Here is a 19,910-nt window from a genome sequence, read left to right as displayed (position 1 = left end):
AGTTCTAAAATATAAGAAAAAAAAACATTAAAATCAATTTTGCAAACATTGGCGCCGCATCGAAGAGTGTGATTAACGATTAATTGCTCTCTTTGAAGGAGCGGCAAATAAGAAAAAATAACTCATCGTGCGATTAACGATGTAATAATGATAAGTAATTGGCTAGAATGAGTTTGACGCACTAAATAAAGCCTCATGCCCTAGGCCAATTAGTTCTTCTTGAGGCTTTAGGTCCAAAAAATCTTTTTTTAGCAAATATTTTGACGATTTGATACGAAAACTTGTACATCTGCCCCAGCTTTGACAGCCAATAAATTTGGAGGAGAAACAGCTTTTCACAATATCGATTATCATTTGATCATATATTCAAAGTATATAATGTATGTAATATTTTACATTTTGTGTAAATGAATTAAAATGTGCAAAAAATTATAAAATATCTAAAATATATTACAATATTTTTAAAATAACATTAAATTACACCATCAAAATCTTTTAACCAATATTAATGATTTTTGAGTCCTCGTAATAATTAGTAGTGTAAACAAAAAAACTGTTGTAATGTAACTTGATGGAATTCCGTAAAGATGGAAATTTTGAGCTCGTAAAAAAAGATATCAAGGAGTGGAATATCAATATTTATATCTATGTTAACTGTGAAATGTTCTACCAAATTAGCGAGCTGACTTAGATCAAGGACGATGGGAGAGGTGTGTAAAATGGGAGAGCTAAAGAGAGTTATATTTTGCTCGGAAGTAGTTTGTAAGGCGAGACCAATTTAATTTGTTGTTCTACGGACAGATCGTTACAAAAATATGGGTCGGTCGGTCGGCAAAATAAGAATAAATTTTTCATTTATCAGGGTTGGTAAGGTACCGAGAAAATTTTCCAAAATGTATCTGGATCAAAAATTCACTTTGTTTTTTATCTTCGATGAAGATCATAATAAAATTTTAGTGTATGGAATGCTTTTTATGATTATTCAATTTCTTGAATTAATTTTCAGCTTTATTCAAGTTTAATTCTTACAAATAACTAGTGTATAAAATATATTATAGTGGAAATTCGATATTATTATTTTTTTGATTTTAGCAAAAATAGGGTCGGTCGGGCACGTAGAACAACAAATTAAATTGGTCTCGCCCAAGTTTCATCACATAAATACTATGCTATGCTAGAAAACGAGTTTACTTTCAATTTTTCCACATTTTCACCCCTTCAACAATAAGTTGCTGAGGTGTTCACATGGACCACGTGCTTCGAATCAGTGACGTAAATCCCTCGTCAGACGTAACGCTTAAGCTGACCCCTTCATAAAATGCTTCGAATATCTAAAAATAAAGAGAAAGAATGTTTTTCACTATCAAATTATATACCATAATTATAATATAAATTTCATAGAACCCTTTGGAAATCGTAAACAACCCTAAAAAATACATATTCTATAAATTTCATCCTCGTCGGATAAATTCGTAAAATTTTGAAGCTAAAGGCAAAAATTTTAAAGCTGAATATTCAAATTGAAGTAAAATCTAACACATATCCATCGCCAATCTTATGGTAAAATTCTATATTTGTCAGACCCAAAACAGGCCCAACATACGAATCGTGAACTATGTGAAGGCTTATTTTCTACCGATCTAAGCTAAGTTATTTCTTGTGGTTTGAAATTTTATTGAAATAGTTAATTTACCGAGTAGTGTATATCCCGTTTACGCCTGGTGATTTGAAATATTTCTTCCATATTGTTCATTAAGTTTTCTTCACTCAATTCACCTAAAGAAATACATGGAGATGAGTTGAAGAACACCACATCTATTGGGGATAGGTTAAAGTTACCTGAAATCAGATCATTATTGTTTTCTGCACACCACGCAGAAGCTCTAAAGCGATGTGTGAAAATAAACAATCTGACGAACATGGTATCTCGAATTTGTAAGGACCGTTTCAAAGGAATGGGAATATCAACAAAGTTGCGTGATTGTGTTTAAAAAAAGGGCGCTGTATCAGAAAAAAGTTCAATTTTTACCATCGCAGCACGTAACAAGATTCCTGTTATGAGTATTTTCCTTATGGATGATTTTCAAGCGCCTTCAGAGGTTTATCGTGCGCGACGATCTGTTATCAGGTTAGGATAAAGCAACTCGGTATGATTATGTTAAATAAAAGTGTATGAAAAAGTGAAGATTAGTGCAATATAAAAACAAAGAGTCAAAATAAGTATGCTATTTCTTCATTTTGGAAGTCCCAGTGAAAAAACAGTCCGAATTCCCCATATCTTGGAATTAAATAAATTCTTTGTATGTAAGATACCTTTGATGACAGACGGGTGTTTGGATGGACAGAAGAATTTGTAAAAATTGGTAGCCTCTCCTACACCACTTGAAGATGTATCCAGCCTAGTGAATGCTTTGCGAACCCATTTTTTGCGATGCTCGGTCATCTCACCGAAGAAGCCACGTGTGAATTCACCGTAATCTAAAAATTCATCATTATTCTCATCGATAAGCTTCCATATCAAGTTGAATTCCTAAAAAAAGAAATTGAAAACATCAACGTTAAAGTTCATTGCCTCTTTTTTGACGGAAGAATTGGAATAACTTATTTTGATCTTTTTTTTTTCTCATTTCAACGGGTCATTCTGTAGTTTCGTAGAAATTTAGGGTTAATATTAATAGCTACATTCCACTGCTCCCAAAATCTGAACAAATTTTTTACAAAATTTCTGAAATTTCATTAAAAAACTTGGCTCGGGGTGAATCATAAGCATAATTCTTAAGCATATAATAAGCATAAACTATGCCTGGATGCTTTGAGAACTTAAGCATACACGAGCCTGACCAAGGGGCATACACTTGCTTATAAAAAAAAAACATGTATAAGCAGTTAAAAATAATGAAAAGTTTATTTTATCCTTCTCTATGCAGTGGTATAGTCAAAGGGACGATCTTAGTAATATTGTGATGGCGGATTGGCGATTCATCATCCTTTAATGTGCCGCACCCCCAATCGAGGGATTTGCGGGTCCAACTGAAATCTTTTCAACTTTACGCGCAAGGGTACCTTATCGGCCAAAACTTAGTCGGCCTTAATTATTAGTCGGCCCTAATTTTAGTCACCTCGTTAAAATTTAGTCACTAAGAGCCGCCTAAGCGGTTCTATTTACAGTTAATTTGGCCCAAATTTTTTTAGTCTACCCAAATTTTTAGTCGGCCCTAATTTTAGTCACCAAGCCAAAATTTATTCACTTAGGGCCGACTAAGTTTTGACCGATAAGGTACCCTTGCGCGTAAAGTTAAAAAGATTTCAGTTGGACCCGCAAATCCCCGGATACAAACCGGTGACGAGGTCTGGCGAAGTACCGCATTCCAGATTCCGACTATTAGAGCAGTACGAACGTAGAGAAAATCCTACATCGAGTGCCAGATAAGTCAAACAACCACATTTCTGTACTTGTGGCTCAATTGGAAGAGGTCGAGGAGGAAAAATTCATTATACCAACAGACAGATTATCATTCTTATGTGTTTGACATAAGAAATTTAAAGAAGCCATATTTAATACGTCGAGTAAAGATGTCTTACGTGCTCTTGTACTTGGACGCGAAATTTCTGAAATGTCGTTTTGATTTCTTCTTTACTCAACAAACCATCTCCTGATTTGTCTACCATCTTGAAATGGTAAAATAATGACGTCATCATCTTCGTTCCACGTGTTTTAAGAGAATGGCGCATTTTGGCTAGAAACGAGTTGAAATTCGAAATCAAGAATATTGTTAAAGTAAAATTAATCTTCATGTGGAGTTCGAAGAAAAGTGGTATTGTACAGTTTTTAATAAACATTCTACCAGTCCCAGAGTTACAAAACATCAAAATACAAACCAGTCTCTTAAAGCTCTTAATTAATGAGGCTCCCAGTGATGGCGTGATTGGCGTTTTCGTGATTTCGTGATTTTCGTGATATAAGATTTTGAAGTGCGTGATTGCATGATCGGAGGAACCATCGTGATCAATGTGATCGTGATAGAACAGAATTTTAACTCGTGATAACGTGATTTGGAAATTTTTTTTTGCGTGATTTGAAAGGTGACTGGGGGCCTCATAAATTGGAATTTTGGAAAATTAGTCCCATCAGAGTAAGCACTATAGTAAATAGCAAGCAAATATGAACCCTAGAGCGGAGTCGGCCAGGCAAACCTTGTCGATATTCGTCAATAATTTTCACGATAAAAGCATCATCCGATGAATAAACTTGGTATCTGCAGGGAAACTGCAATAAATAACGCGATCTCTGAATATTTGTTCCTTAACATGATATCACTGAGACTACTGAGACTTTTCAATAAGGTGCATTTCCCTTTTAGTTAATTACGTGAAGAAATTATTACACGTTTTCTTTATAAGAACAAACTACATAAGAACATAAGGTTTCAATGGCCAAAATTTTAAGAACAAGTGAAGAACATATTTCATTAGCTCCAAAACACCAAATTTCTTAGGAAAATGCACAAAATACTCACAAAATAGTGAAATTAAGAACATCTTAAGAACATTTTTAGGTTTAAAACTCAAAAATTTATGAACATCCGAAGGCTTCAAAAAGTTTGGATGTTCTTATAAAAAGAGACGTGTAGACCTTTTCATAAGTTATTTTGAATTCAGCGAATGCCTCATTTTGAAAGATTTACTAACATGTGATTTGAAAAGCTAACCCTTAGGATCTATCCTTGGCATCTTTCGTTACAACTGCAGGTGGTTACTTAGTTCTTTGTTGAGATGAAACCCACGAACACGAATCAATCCTTACAGAGCTACTTCACTGTATTTCTTTGTGTGTTTCAGTAAGGAAAATGTCGTAGTGTACTTTTTTGCTCAAAATTTCATCCTATGAATATATGGTATCAATTATTTTTGGATTAGGCTTTGAAAAATATCATTTTTTTGCCTTCTTTGAGGTTAGTGTTTTGCCTGGAACGTCAGTCGTTTGGCCATGAAAACTTTTGCCATGCCTTATTCGCAGGGTCCCTCTGAACAAAATTTTAGAGAAAAAGATGTCACCGTTTCTAAGGGTTACCCCCATCTATAACACAATGAATCGCAACGTGTAATACCCTGTTCCTTGCAATAGCTACTGCTGTGATATTCCACGGCTGTGAATAAACATCGGGAAAAATGGTCACAGGTAAAAGAAATAAGAACGGCATATTGAATCGCAACGTGTAATAATACCATGTTCGGTACAATAGCTGTTGGTGTGATATTCCACGGCAGTGAACAAACATCGGGAACATTTGTAAATGAAAAATGGTTACAGGTAGAAGAAAATAAGAATGGATACCTTGTAATTGCTTCAACGCAACGATCGAATCATTTGTCTCCGCTCTCATGTAATCATCGACAAATCGTTTCACCATTTCTTTCTCTTTTGATGTTTTACAACCGTGATAAAGTAATTTTTTACGTGTCTCCTCGTCGTCTGTGTCTGTGATACGTATCGTGATCGTACTTTTCGCTTTCAATCCGTCAGATAGTGATGGCTGGTTCTTCGTGTCAAATGTCAAGTTTTTACCCGTACCAATGTCCATTAAATGATATTGACGATTTTTACGGAATCCGGAGATATGAGAATATTGTCCACGTTGAATAAATGGGGTCGCATTAGCCCTTTAAACATGAGATGTACCGCCGTTTAGCATAAGATATCGCTTCCCGGATAAAGATTCCGAAAATTTCCGCTATTTTTCCCGGGTCGGGAAATGACCATGAGATGGAAAAGGGTTCGGAAAATCTTGTGTTTACTTAAAAAAAACTCGTTTTTCAACTACCCTGCTTGAAAATTAATAGTGGAATCTAAGTCCGATAAATGGAATCTTATGCCAAACGACGGTATACATGGACTAGTTAAAAAAATCTTTTCGACCTTTATTGCTGAATTATATGAATCCTTCCCGCTCTAAAACTTGTGAACCCTAATAGTAGAAAATGCTATCTTGGCAAGGACGTTTAAAATAAATTTTTGAATTGTTGTAACTGACTTTGGTGTTTCTTGACGGAAAGTCTTAAACATGACACCATATACATTTTATTGAAAGTTCTTCTTTCCAGGTATAGGAACGGGAATTATTGTTGTTAGAAATTCAACTACACGGTTTTAGGTCTAAAGGCAGAAAAATTGGAGCTTTTTAATTATGTAAGGTAAGGGAAAAGCCTGAAACTTCCCTATACCTTCTAATCAAAATACCACTATATTAAATATCACTGACGAATTAAAATAAATACCTTGAACCAAACTGTCGGAATTCGTATAAAGTCAAAGTATTGTCAACAATAAAGAAAAACCCGTTCAATTCTCGTAACGCGTCACGACCGTTTAACGACAAAATACGAGCCGAGAAACGAAAACGATTCGATAAATCCTCATGAGTTCCTGTGACCATCGATCTAAAAGAACAAAAAAAACAAATCCTTTGTTTTGTCCAATATATTTTTTTGGTTTCTATTAATATCTATTCGCAGACATGTGTTTCCCAGGGCTCATCAGTGCGGCCCGGGTAAGCGAGCATAGACTGCTCAAAACACTAAGTGTTGAGCTTCGCACAATTAGAATTTAGTACATTTTCCCACCAATAGCAGTCTTATGCAGCTTCGTTACTTTACCAATGCCTTTCATTTAATTTTCTTTGTTCTTCACATCTTCCTATGTACATCTGTCAACCCTTACATTAAGAGCGACAGAAAGGAGATTGGATCCGGATTTACAGAGCCGAACGACATCAAATTTCTAAAGTCTGTTCATCGACATGTAATCTCAAACCCAACCATTTGTTAGGATGTCGGTTTAAAGTCTTTAAAGGTGCATTGGCGAATATTATGCATATGTTGCATCAAGTTAGTTGATTTTTTTTTTTATTAACAAATCTGTTGGACTTCGATAAGGCGATAACTCAAATTGAATTCAAAACGAACTGAGGGATTTACCTGCATTTAATTTTCATTTATGATGAAACAATGAATGAAAGTCTTATTTAAAGTCTATTCACGATAAGTGTGCACTCTTTTTTCTTTTACCTATAACTTTTGAAGGAATTCTTCAATCTTTATAAATTTGGTATCATTGGAAAGATATTAGTTAGTGGAACAATTTAAAATAAAAAAATCTTCAAAAAAATTCTAAAAATGAAGATGAAAATGAAGAAGAAAAAAATGAAGATCTTGTAGAATACTGCTATAACTTTCATTTTCACTGGAGAGATTCTTTGATCTTAGAAGATCATCACTGTGAAGAAATTTCATTAAGATATCTATTCAATATAAAGTTATGATACAAAGTTAATAAGTGATTGAACCCAAAAAACAGCAAAAAACTGCAGAAAACAGCGTTTTTAGACGTCAATCAGCTTATAACTTTGTTTGATATCTTTTGACTGAATGATTATTTTTGAGAAATTTTTTCACAGTAATAACGTTCGATGATCAAGGATTCACTTCACGGAAAATGGTAGTTATAGCACTTTTCTACAAGATCTTCATTTTTTTCTTCTTCATTTTCATCTTCATTTTTAGAATTTTTTTGAAGATTTTTTTATTTTAAATTGTTCCACTAACTAATATCTTTCCAATGATACCAAATTTATAAAGATTGAAGAATTCCTTCAAAAGTTATCGGTAAATGAAAAAAGAGTGCACACTTATCGTGAATAGACTTTAGTCCTACTGCTTTTCACTCATACAGTATCACGCCTTATTTAAATATCTGCGGTAGGATACAAGAGGTTTTGAAACATTCTTGGCAATTGTAAAGGCTCTCGATCAAAAACAAAGTTAAACTAATTAAAATAGAGCACGGTTATCAGGCAACTTATCAGATAAGTAGAAAGAGTGGCATCTGATCATTTTCTTTCAAACAATTTTGAAACATATGAATACCTTATTGGAACTAATTTTCGCGGGAACTAATTTTCGCGGTCGAAAAAAAATATCCGAAAAATTGCATTTCGCAGGTTTTAATTTTCGCGGTTTTTTCCATTCTGGAATTTTCGCGGGTTTTAATTTTCGTGGTTTTGCCCTTTTTTGGACAAATTTCTTTCATTTTCCTAGGGATTTTTCAAATTTTTCGATAAAATTGGAAAAAATTGTATTTCGCGGGAATTAATTTTCGCGGTTTTCAACTCTCAAAATTTTTCGCGGGATCAAATTTTCGCGATTTTGACGAAAAACCGCGAAAAACGCTAAAATTAAAACCGCGGAAATTAGTTCCAATAAGGTACTGAGCTTACTTAGTGTTGAATAATTGATCGACACGTTTCATTCGTGAATCGAAAGGTTGTGTTGGACCACCACCGTACGCTCTTTGGTTAGCTTCTTTTTCTTCTGACAGTTTCATCCTTGATACTTGATCCTGCAGGATGGCATCTTCAATGAATTCTTGCTTCTTACTTCGACCTTTCTATTGGGAAGGATAATTTTAAGGAAAACACACTGATAAGTTGTAAGTCACCAATACCTAGCCAATCACACCTCAACGACATGGAGAAAAAAAAACAAGTAAAGAGTTTAATGTGAGATTCTAATGTACAATAATATAATATAAGTAAATCGACCAAGCCGACAACTCCTTGAATTTTTAGATAAAACATATTTTTGAGTACCTTCGATTTTTCGTTGTCAGCGATGTGAGATGCGCCCATGTATTCAATGTTCAAGTCTTCTCTCACTTCTTGTGCTACCTATGTATTCATAAGGGATTTGGTGGTAAGTAATTATATACATAGTGAAACAAATGAACCAGACTGTATCCAAACAAGAGCAAAGGTAATTTTGTTTCTTAATAGTCCGATTCATACATTCATAGATTCTAGCTCTACGCTGAATTTGGAAACTTTAGAAAAGTGTCTAGACAGCTCAAGATATTTGGTGGGAATAACACCATTTAATATGCTGACAATGAAGTTTTTACAAGTTTAACCAAAGAAACTGAAAGAGTATATAATAGGAAAAATGTATACTCAAAATATTTTCTATTTCTACGTGCAGAAGAAAATAAAGGAAGGCAGCGTCAAAAATTTGACAATAGGATACGACTTTTCAGAATATAGCCTGGAAGTCTGCCAACCCATCCCAAATTGAAATATTCGATTAAATTAAAGAGATAGCCCAAAATCGACTTTCTCGCCGGAACTTTAAATCTTTAAAAGCGTTAAAATTACCGGAATTATCAATATATTTCGACCTTGGTTGTACATAAGGTTCTAGAAAAATTTAAAATACGATAAAATCTTTATCTGTAAGTTAATATTTAAAATTAAGTATAAGCTAGAAAGTTTCTTTTGATTCAAATATTACTTTGGAAAAAGTTTACAAAAATATCGTGTGTAGAGAGGTCGCAGCTAATCTTAATTGTCCGATAATCATCAATAATTGTCGCTTCAAAGCATGCAACTCCAGATCGTGTGTGATTTGATTCTCGCAATCCAATTCGTCACCAAGAATCTCCGTATGAGTTATTCCGTCCAACGAGGATTTCGATTTTTCATAAAAAGTTTTGATGATTTTAGGAATCTTGTCAAATGCTGGTTTGACATAATTAACGTCTGGTGGTAAAGTGTTATCTCCATTGCCAGCAGTTTGAATGACTAGATCTAACGTTTCGAATCCATTCTGTGATTGGTGCAGATACTCGAAGAAATCAAGCAAAAGTATTGATACATATTTGACTTGATCGATCTCTGGCAAACCAATTGGCACCTCCATTGATGGAAAATGTTTGAATAAATCAATGTTATGGTGATTTTCTCCGTCTTTGAGCAAGTGCTTGGAACTTTTAATTTCTCTCATTATTACTGATTCGAACGTTTCACTTTTCCATTTTAGATCAGTTACATATTTGAAAGTTAGTGCTCGTTCTAAGTCACAACATTTCGATTCTGTAATTGGTGACTCTGGAACTGGACATCTATAATCCATGGTTGCAGACATTCGTTGTTGATCAGATTCTAGATTCATTTCCTCTCTACCAAAGAAACCAATGTTGTTTTTTGAACTCAAAAAGACTGAGGTCCAGAAATTGTATCAGCTGTCTATTGCTTGATGATTTGAAATCAGGAAGTTTTATAAATCAAGAGTTGTGTGTTTTCACAATGAGTAAAGATGATTCGAAACAACACAAAAAAAAAAAACGTTCATTAATTAAAGTTGAAGTTCTCCTTGTTGGCAAGCTCTTACTCAAATAATGCACTTGATCATAAAGGATGCCGCTTTTAGAGCTCAAACATAAAGAATTTCCAAGAAAACAAATAACAAAATGCGAGGAGCACCAAAACGACATTAAAATCAAATTAAAAAGACATCTCATTCCATCCTGGTATAATTTAATGTACTAAAGTTGTTGAAAAAAATGTTTCGTTTCTAAAATTAAATTTGTTGAATGTTATGTGGTTAACAGAAAATAGAGTTAGTCCATCAAGAATCTGATGATCTGGAATTCTCATTTAATATACAGTTAAATAATGACATTAGCAGAATGACATTTCAAGATCATTTTTGAACTATGCTTAATCAGTAAAAATTTATTAGTAATTTCCCCGGCCTTGAAAAAGGAAATCAAAGGAAATATCAAACGATATTTCATACTCTCCCGTCCTAGAGTAAACCCTTGAAGTTTTTTTTTTCAACAACAAAGGTTTTAATTTAAACAAGGAAGATATTTTTCAAACAATTTTTAGATGTCGATTAACCAAGTTTTAACCTATAAACCCCAAATGACGTCTTGAAAGTAAACATGGTGCTTTTAATGGCAAAATAAAAGCTTTTGCACAAGTACCAAAAAAGCTCATAAATTCTCAGGCTAAGCTTTTATGGTACTTTGAAAAATATATATATTTAAAAAAAATCATATTTTTCAAAAAAAAAACGCCGCGCAAGAAAGGTCAAGGAAAGAGTGCTATTATTAAGGAAACCAAATGAAAATGTCCTCCCACATTTAAGCCGGTTTAAGACTGAAGGAAAATATCGTCATAATTTCGATGTTACCGTCTTATATACAACTACTCAAAAGTGAAGTGAAGTTCAAGATTCCAGAGGTGACAAGTGTGTGAATTTAAAACAAAACTCATAATTAAAACTTTTAAAGGTCATCCTGAAAAGATTACTTTCCAGTAGAAAACAAAAGCAATAACTTGCATACTAAAATAGTGTCTCCACAAAACTTGAACCTTTGAAACTTCAATTCGAGAGTTTCAGTTGAAACATTGCTGGAGCCTCTATAACAAATATTGTACGTTTTTTTTGGTCCCTTGAAGGAATATCAGGCTATTTTGAGTTTTTTCAACTCTTTAACAACTATTATTTCAATTTGCATCTATGACAAATTTGATGTAAAACAATCAAATTTTAGGAAACCTCTATAATGTATTATTTTTGGTGTGATAAAACATAAAACCCCGTGTTTTTACCTGGTTCAAGTAAGGCGAAGTGAGGAGATTTTCCTGTAACTTGAAAACCTCTACAACTTGAATGTTTTTAATAACTCGAAACATTTTTTCTCCTCCACCTGGTATCTACTTATCTGCGACGGAGACGCATTCTAAATCCTGATTGACTGAGGACACACTTTCACCGACCTCGATTTTGCAGGTCAGAACTGTGGGCTGTTCCAAATCGTTTCAGTCCTCAAATGTGCAAATACATAAACTCACTGTTTATTATACCCATCCCATTCCCTCAACAAGAAAAGTAACAACGAAAATATCATCTAAACTATAGATGGATGATTATATCGCTTTTCCTTTTGGTACAGCATAAGAACATGGAGGTATAAAGAAAAACAGGAGTTTAATTTGTCGGTAATTGGTCGTTAAAGTCTTTTGATTTCTTTTATAAAAATTTATATACTTAAAAAAATCATCTTTTTCAAAAAAAAAACGCCGCGCAAGAAAGGTCAAGGAAAGAGTGCTATTATTAAAGAAACCAAATGAAAATGTCCTCCCGCATTTAAGCCGGTTTAAGACTGAAGGAAAATATCGTCATAATTTCGATGTTACCGTCTTATATACAACTACTCAAAAGTGAAGTGAAGTTCAAGATTCCAGAGGTGACAAGTGTGTGAATTTAAAGCAAAACTCGTAATTAAAACTTTTAAAGGTCATCCTGAAAAAAATTACTTTCCAGTAGAAAACAAAAGCAATAACTTGCATATTAAAATTGTATCTCCATAAAACTCAAACCTTTGAAATTTCAATTCGAGAGTTTCAGTTGAAACCTTGCTGGAGCCTCTATAACCCAAATATTGTACGTTTTTTTGGTCGCTTGAAGGAATATCAGGCTATTTTGAGTTTTTTCAACTCTTTACTACACGTATTATTTCAATTTGCATCTATGACAAAGTTGATGTAAAACAATCGAATTTTGGGAAACCTCTATAATGTATTGTTTTTGATGTGATAAAACATAAAACCCCGTGTTTTTACCTGGTTCAAGTAAGGCGAAGTGAGGAGATTTTCCTGTAACTTGAAAACCTCTACAACTTGAATGTTTTTAATAACTCGAAACATTTTTTCTCCTCCACCTGGTATCTACTTATCTGCGACGGAGACGCATTCTAAATCCTGATTGACTGAGGACACACTTTCACCGACCTCGATTTTGCAGGTCAGAACTGTGGGCTGTTCCAAATCGTTTCAGTCCTCAAATGTGCAAATACATAAACTCACTGTTTATTATACCCATCCCATTCCCTCAACAAGAAAAGTAACAACGAAAATATCATCTAAACTATAGATGGATGATTATATCGCTTTTCCTTTTGGTACAGCATAAGAACATGGAGGTATAAAGAAAAACAGGAGTTTAATTTGTCGGTAATTGGTCGTTAAAGTCTTTTGATTTCTTTTATAAAAATTTATATACTTAAAAAAATCATCTTTTTCAAAAAAAAAACGCCGCGCAAGAAAGGTCAAGGAAAGAGTGCTATTATTAAAGAAACCAAATGAAAATGTCCTCCCGCATTTAAGCCGGTTTAAGACTGAAGGAAAATATCGTCATAATTTCGATGTTACCGTCTTATATACAACTACTCAAAAGTGAAGTGAAGTTCAAGATTCCAGAGGTGACAAGTGTGTGAATTTAAAGCAAAACTCGTAATTAAAACTTTTAAAGGTCATCCTGAAAAAAATTACTTTCCAGTAGAAAACAAAAGCAATAACTTGCATATTAAAATTGTATCTCCATAAAACTCAAACCTTTGAAATTTCAATTCGAGAGTTTCAGTTGAAACCTTGCTGGAGCCTCTATAAAAAGTATCAAAAGAAATTCTAAGCTCGCCCGATGATGATTTTTTTAGTCCAAATATTTTCTTACACTGATTTCAGAAACAATGAATCTCGTCTTAACTAATTTTTAAAGCTTCAATGAGCCAATAAGATTTCACCTATGGATAAAAGAGCTCATTAACAATGCACGATATATGAGTTTATGAGCATGCATACATCGTAACTTTTTTAATCGTAGGGCGAGCTTGGTTACAATAGCATACATCTCCTGTTTCTTTATACCTCCATGATAAGAAAAATTGTCGCATCGAAAATATAACACACGCATTTTATCCTACCTTTCGTAATTGACCCAGCCCTTCGTTCGTTTGTGATAATTTCAAATCCAAGTCGGGTACATCATCACGTTTACGTTGAGAAGAGGTGGCAGAACGAACTGGTCTCCTTGACTGGTTAACCTGCGAACAAGACATTGATGAAGACGATGTTAAGACATTTTAGTACGATCAATGATACACTAATCTATGATATTGGTTGCTCGATACAATTTAGTAACCTGTTCGAATCTCATTTTACAAAACTTAGCAATTGATTGATTAATATTCAGTAATAAGCTGTTATAATAAAATAAGGAATCCTGAGACACTTGAATTCGAAGATCTAACAAAACTTATGATTAAACTAAATCTTTGCGAGAACTAATTAAGCAAGAATAAAAAATCCCAAAAATTAGTAATAATAATTTTAGCGAGAACTTATTTTGATAACGAAGGTAAACTGGTTCTTCTGCAAAACAATTAGCGTTTAAATGACATTAAAAAAGGCAAAAAAATGTCACAGAAATCCACAAAAAAAATAAACATGTCCTATCCTATGACACAATGCGATTTTGGCAAGTTGGTAATTTATGTTTGAATGACAGCATATTTTGGAAAAATCTTCATACTATCCACAAGATAACCATATGTTAGAAAAAGTCATAAGTTACCTGCCACCCGCCACCTTTGATTGGCTTCCGTTGCGGCGGGTACCCAATTGGTGTGCCCCAACTACAAAAATAAACAAAAATCAAAACATTTACTTTCGCGAATCTGATGAAAAAATCTTTTTCAATGAAAATCGTCACACAAAAAATGGCTTAGGGACAAATACTTCTTGAAATAGTTTGGAAATTGTGTCTTTTGACTTATGAAGCTTTAACAGGCTGAGAGGTACAATAAATTTTACAATCTAATTTAATTTAGAAGTTTTATAGACTTTCTATTTGTCAAGAATTTTTTGGAAGCATAAACTTTCGCGAATGACCCTTTCAAGAATTTTCAAAGACATTTACTTTCGCGAAAAAGGGTAAAATTCGCCAAAATTGCTAAATTTCTGCTTGCGGAAGTTTTTGTACGATGATTCTTGTATTGATGGATAACTAACCTACAACTATCCAGAGAAGTTGGTGAATGGACTTTAGGATTTCCAGGTGGTAACTTTGAATATGACTATAACACAAGAAACGGAAAGTTATAAATAGTGTTTAAAAGTTGAAGAATCTACAGATTAAAAAATCTAGAAAATGATTTTTTGTGAATTCCCTACGGAGAATTTTTTGAAATCGACATTTTTGTGATGATAGTGGAAATGGGGAAAAGAAAAATGAGAAACTTAGTTTAAAAAATGCAACATAGTTTAAATTCAGTTTAGAAACATACATACAAATAAAGAACACCCTATCAAGCTTCTACGAGGCCTTCCTAGTGAGCCTAGGTAACCAGATTGATTTGCTGAAATTTTCCCGCCAACACCAGACTTAGCTTATTGACTTATTAGGATATCTGGAAAACTGAAACCATGACCGAGATAAGAATATCCAACTTAAAAATCATTCCCTGACTTGGCAGCGACCATAGAAAGATCAAATTGGCAACCCTAGCGACTGAGCCATCCAGCACTTATCCTTTCAATAAACTATTAGACAAATAAATGATTCAGAAAAATTCATACATTGTCTTCATCAGCTCCGACCACATCATCCAAAGACAATTTCGGAACACTAAAAAAAAACAAAAAAGAACAGAGCACTGTGAGATTTCAGCCTAAATGTAAGCATGAACCTCTTTCCCCTTCATAAATTTTCAACAAGAAAAAAGAAAAACTTTGAAACTCTGTCCACACATACAAGTATATTTTGAGAAATGACAATTAGAATTAAGCAATTTCTGCAATTATTGGGGTAATGAAATGTACCCTTTTGGTGGTGGTTTACTTGGGGATCTGTTTGCTTCTACAGCTCTCTGGTCCTATAAAAACAAACAAACATTACCAAAAACATGGGCAAAAGTCTGCAATCAAAATATTTTTCGCCTTGTCTCAAAGTTTTTTGTTATGTCAAAAAGGTGAATAAGAATAGCACAGTGCATTCAGACTTTCCACATGAAGTTTGGTATTGTCTGAAAATGTTCACAGCTTATAAAGGTTAGAGAGTGAGCTAGCTTCGCTGATAGAGAGTATGAAAATAATTGTTTCTCTTTGACAGACACAAACACTTCAGCACAACCTTAACATAATGCTTCAGAATAGCTTATGAGCCATGAGTCTTAGTACTGAAGTGACTAAGCAACAGTTGTTACCTCTCTGGTTGGCCTATTTGCACGGGAAGTCAGATTTTTGATAGCTTCTAATTCTGATTTGGTAACCACTCCAGATGAGCGCTAAAAATCAAATTGTAAAAAGTTTGTAATAGAAAAAATTTGTACAAATCGCAAATTCAGAACGAACCTAAAAGTAAATTTTATGGTTCTATGGGTACTATTAATTTTGAAAAAAGTAGAACAAAACAGCCTTTAAAAAAAACATTATTAAAAAATCATCTGGATCAGATCAAACTGAAAGACCAACACTTACATGTTTAGCTTTTGCCTTTTCTTCTTGATCAAGATTTTCGCTTCCCAAACAAAAAATATTTGATTTTTGATTGCGTGATCGATTTGCTGTCATTGGTGTTCTGCTATGGCCAGCGCTGGCTGGATGATTTGTCCTAGGTGATGGTTTACCAGTTACAGAGAGACTGATTGGATACGACATCTTTTTCAATCAATAAACTTATAAGTTGGAAATCTGTTTTAAAGCCAAGTTGATTAATATTGTATCTAAAAAAATAGGAACTTCTTTTACAAATCAATTAGTCATAGTAGCTTCTTGCATGAAGAGAAACCTTCAAAAATTTCCTAAATTTCGAGGCATTACAAACCAATTCGAAAGAACAACTTCATATGATAAAGATCTATAGATGTGATGAAATAAACAATCAAGGCGCTCGACTTGGTGAAGTCTTTTTCAGTACCTTGCAGAATGGGCGTCCATGTAAATGTAGCCCTATTAGCACCATCTTTATTTTTTCAATCAGTGATTCTAAGTTAGACCTTTTCTTATCTTTAGTTTTTAGACGATAAGTACGAATTTGATGCGATAGTTATTGTCTAACTCTAAAGCTCTTAGAGCATCTAGTTATATGAAAACCAGATACATTATTAAAATGTCGATAGCTTGATAGGTTTTATCAATAATTTGTATATTCTTAGGCTGTTTTGTTTCAATAAAGAGTTCTATCAATAATTTTATTACTATTAAGTACATCAATAAAATTTAGAAAGTTTTATTGTTAAAAAACATAAAAGGCTGATCGATTATATTAGTCAAAATTTTGGATAAACTTAACTTTGTGTTTCTATTCGATTTGATTAGTTAACGCAAATTGATCTCCTTTCAAAATCTTTCTGAGCCTTAATGATCTTGTCAAAGTTTCAAAATGAACAATTAAAAAACCGAGAAGTAGATACACTCGTTTAAGTTGAGGTAAAAACGAGTCAATAAAGCTAAGTATTACAGAGAAAGTGAGCTGATAAAACAAAGCAATTGTTAAAAGTCAAGATGAAAAGAAAGTTCATAATACAATAGGCCTGTGATTCAGAGACACTTGTTAAAAGTGGAGTTGACACGTACGAGACAAAAAATTGGACTGCTGCGACAAAGGTGCATAGGCCTTCACTAACTGAAAATATGAGATAAAATTTTGTACTTCTGAATTAATTCTAAATAGCAGGCTAACAGAAAAATGCATGTATGAAAGGTATGTAAATTTGTCAGGAAATGCGCATTAAATGTTTAAAATTTACATTGATTGGAAAACCGTGCCATTTTTCATTTTAGAACAATTTTGCGCAAATCACCCTTTTGCAGCGGCAGGCAGACGCTAGTACGTGTGACTAACTGACATTCAAACCAACGCACACTGGGGTTAATTGCGAAGCAAATTTATGAGCGAAGCAGTTTTGCTACATTGTGTGCACGTACCTTTAAACTTCTATCCCAAGCAAAAATTTGCTATATAAATTACATCTTTAAACCAATGATTTTGTCAAAATGACCTTGAAGGGTTTGGCTTAAAGCCACGAAAATTTTCTCAGTTTGGTAGCTACCGTCAACTGCTCTAACTTGGGACGATTGGTCGAAACATGGGACTGGTTGATATCTGGTCTGTATTTTCACTTACTGTTAATTAAATCTCTTTGACAACAAATTTGTTTGATGTCATGTATTTTTTAATACGCCGTTCATTAAGTCAATTCAAATGACTTTGGAGGTTCGGTGAAATGGTGTTCGAATTACCGTCCCATGTTGTGTCAGATAGTCCCAAGTTAGTTGATGGCAGATGAGCAGTTGATAGTAGGACTGCGAAAAATGCTGTTTTAAAATGGTGTACCCTAGCAGTGAACAGCAAAAATAGTTGTCTACGTCTCTAAAGCTCTTAAAGAGCATCTACGATCTAGTCATATGAAAACTAGATACATTAAAAAATCGATAGCTTGATAGGTTTTATCAATAATTTGTATATTCTTCATCGATAGGCTGCTTATGTTTCAATAAAGAGTTCTATCAATAATTTTATTACTATTAATGTAGTGGTCTAAAAAAAAGGCTATTCTTTTTTAGAATCAACCTTACAATCTAGTTTTTATATTTATAAAAACTAGATTGCTGACGTGTGGAAAGGAATGCCGGCGTGACTGATCCTTTTGTTTCGATAATAACATCAAAGCGGGAACTAATTTTCTTCTCGTTTCTTTCTTTCCTTTTTCTTTCTCGTAAGCTCGCGCTTTCCCTCAAAGTCTCCAAGCGTGGTTAGCTCAAGCAGTTAGAGCGTCTATCTCACAAGCATGGGTTCCCGAGTTCGATCCCGCCGGGTGACAAATTTTCCAACGTCTAACCGCTTGAGCTAACCACGCTTTGAGAGTGGTGAGGGAAAGTACGACCCACAGCATGGCCGTGGAAAGTGTGAACTTACAAGAAAGGTCGGGCCTTACGCGTGCGGCAGTAACAAAACATAGATTTTCAAAAAAAAATATTCAAGCTTACATTTCTCAAGGAAGGAAACCTCTTTTAACATAAGTATTTTTCCAAAGTGTAGAGAATTTATCCAGCTTTCTTTTGCAGAAAAAATCAGCACATAATGTCTTCATGTTCCTTCAAAATTTGAAAATGAGTACTCGCTGGTGAGTTTTTTCAAACTTCTTGTTTGCGGCACGGCAAAATTTTTTATCCGGAGGTTCTAAAATCCAAAGCGCTAGCCACCCGAAACAGCTATCGACCTGGAATTTTTTGCATTGTTCCCGGCAATAGTTTAGCTTTTGAGAATTATTACCACGTTCGTTGGTTGGAGCAACGTATATTTTTCAGGAAGTCAAATTATTTTCTCAAATGTGAAATTTTTAGAAAGAACAATGTTTTTTCTTTCCAAATGTGAAAAAAGTAGGTAAGGATCAAACTGTTTCCTGTGTTTGCGTAATATCGATAAAGTGAAATGAGGTCCTGACTGCATCTACGGAAAATAAAACTTGCACCAAACCTCCCGCGCGGAATTTTTCATAAAACACTTTCGCTTTTGGTGCCGTAATGATGGTACAAAATGGCTGGCGATGCGTGCACAAAAATGCTTGAAAAATTGAACTTCAAAATGGAATATCTTTGGAACTTTAAAGAATTGGAAGGTAAATGACCCCTCATTTTTCTTCTGATGGTTATGGCTTTCCATTAAACTTGGTTTGGTATTCTGCAAATAAGTTTGAAATTTCCTCTGACCACCACCCTCTATCTAATGTCAGTTTCTAATCCTTATATAGGAGTTTAAGTTTAGACTGACACACTCTGGTTGGAAAATCAGAAGGCTGAGACAATTCTTGTTTGAATGGTTGTATGTTGTTGTTGAGTCACTTATTAGTGGAAAAACACTGACTGGGCTAACACTGGAAAAAAGTGCCAGGACGCTGCTGCCTTCTTGCCTTTCTAAAATATGGTCTACCTACCTAAACAACATAGATTAGTAGCTTAATGTGCATAACTATATTCAGTCTAGTGAAGAAAACTTACCTGGTAAAAATTAATATCCAAAAAATACAGATATTCAGAAAATTAACTTTGTTTTGCTTTGCTGCTTTCAGTTCAGATTACACCGAAATTGCTACCACTACTATGGCCACCATCTTTTGTAAACACCAAAATTTTCCTTCCCGGTTTCGACCATGATTTATTTTTTCCGTATAGAAAAACAGCGGAATAGACAAAGGTCCCCCGTGGTTGTATCATCCGGGGGCGCGGTGCGCG

The 19,910-nt window shown here is 34.0% G+C and overlaps 1 protein-coding gene across 1 annotated transcript; it reads right to left on the bottom strand.

The window, feature by feature from the left end:
- Positions 1-1,034: 1,034 nt before the first annotated feature.
- On the bottom strand, positions 1,035-16,397 carry LOC136806688 (calcyphosin-2-like). Its single transcript, XM_067063277.1, has 15 exons — positions 16,155-16,397; positions 15,881-15,961; positions 15,498-15,550; positions 15,255-15,303; positions 14,688-14,752; positions 14,251-14,311; positions 13,601-13,720; positions 8,646-8,723; positions 8,274-8,443; positions 6,277-6,438; positions 5,336-5,661; positions 3,583-3,737; positions 2,314-2,530; positions 1,694-1,776; positions 1,035-1,331 (listed from the first exon to the last, which is right to left on the bottom strand). The coding sequence occupies exons 1-15, from the start codon at positions 16,332-16,334 to the stop codon at positions 1,242-1,244; spliced, it is 1,890 nt and encodes a 629-aa protein (XP_066919378.1). The 5' UTR covers positions 16,335-16,397; the 3' UTR covers positions 1,035-1,241.
- Positions 16,398-19,910: the final 3,513 nt, after the last annotated feature.

This window comes from Clytia hemisphaerica, unplaced genomic scaffold (assembly GCF_902728285.1).
Source record: "Clytia hemisphaerica strain Z4C2 unplaced genomic scaffold, Clytia hemisphaerica genome assembly, whole genome shotgun sequence".
Lineage (NCBI taxonomy): Eukaryota > Metazoa > Cnidaria > Hydrozoa > Leptothecata > Clytiidae > Clytia > Clytia hemisphaerica.
Note: the sequence above shows the minus strand (reverse complement) of the source record. Positions and strands in the feature narration are given on the sequence as shown.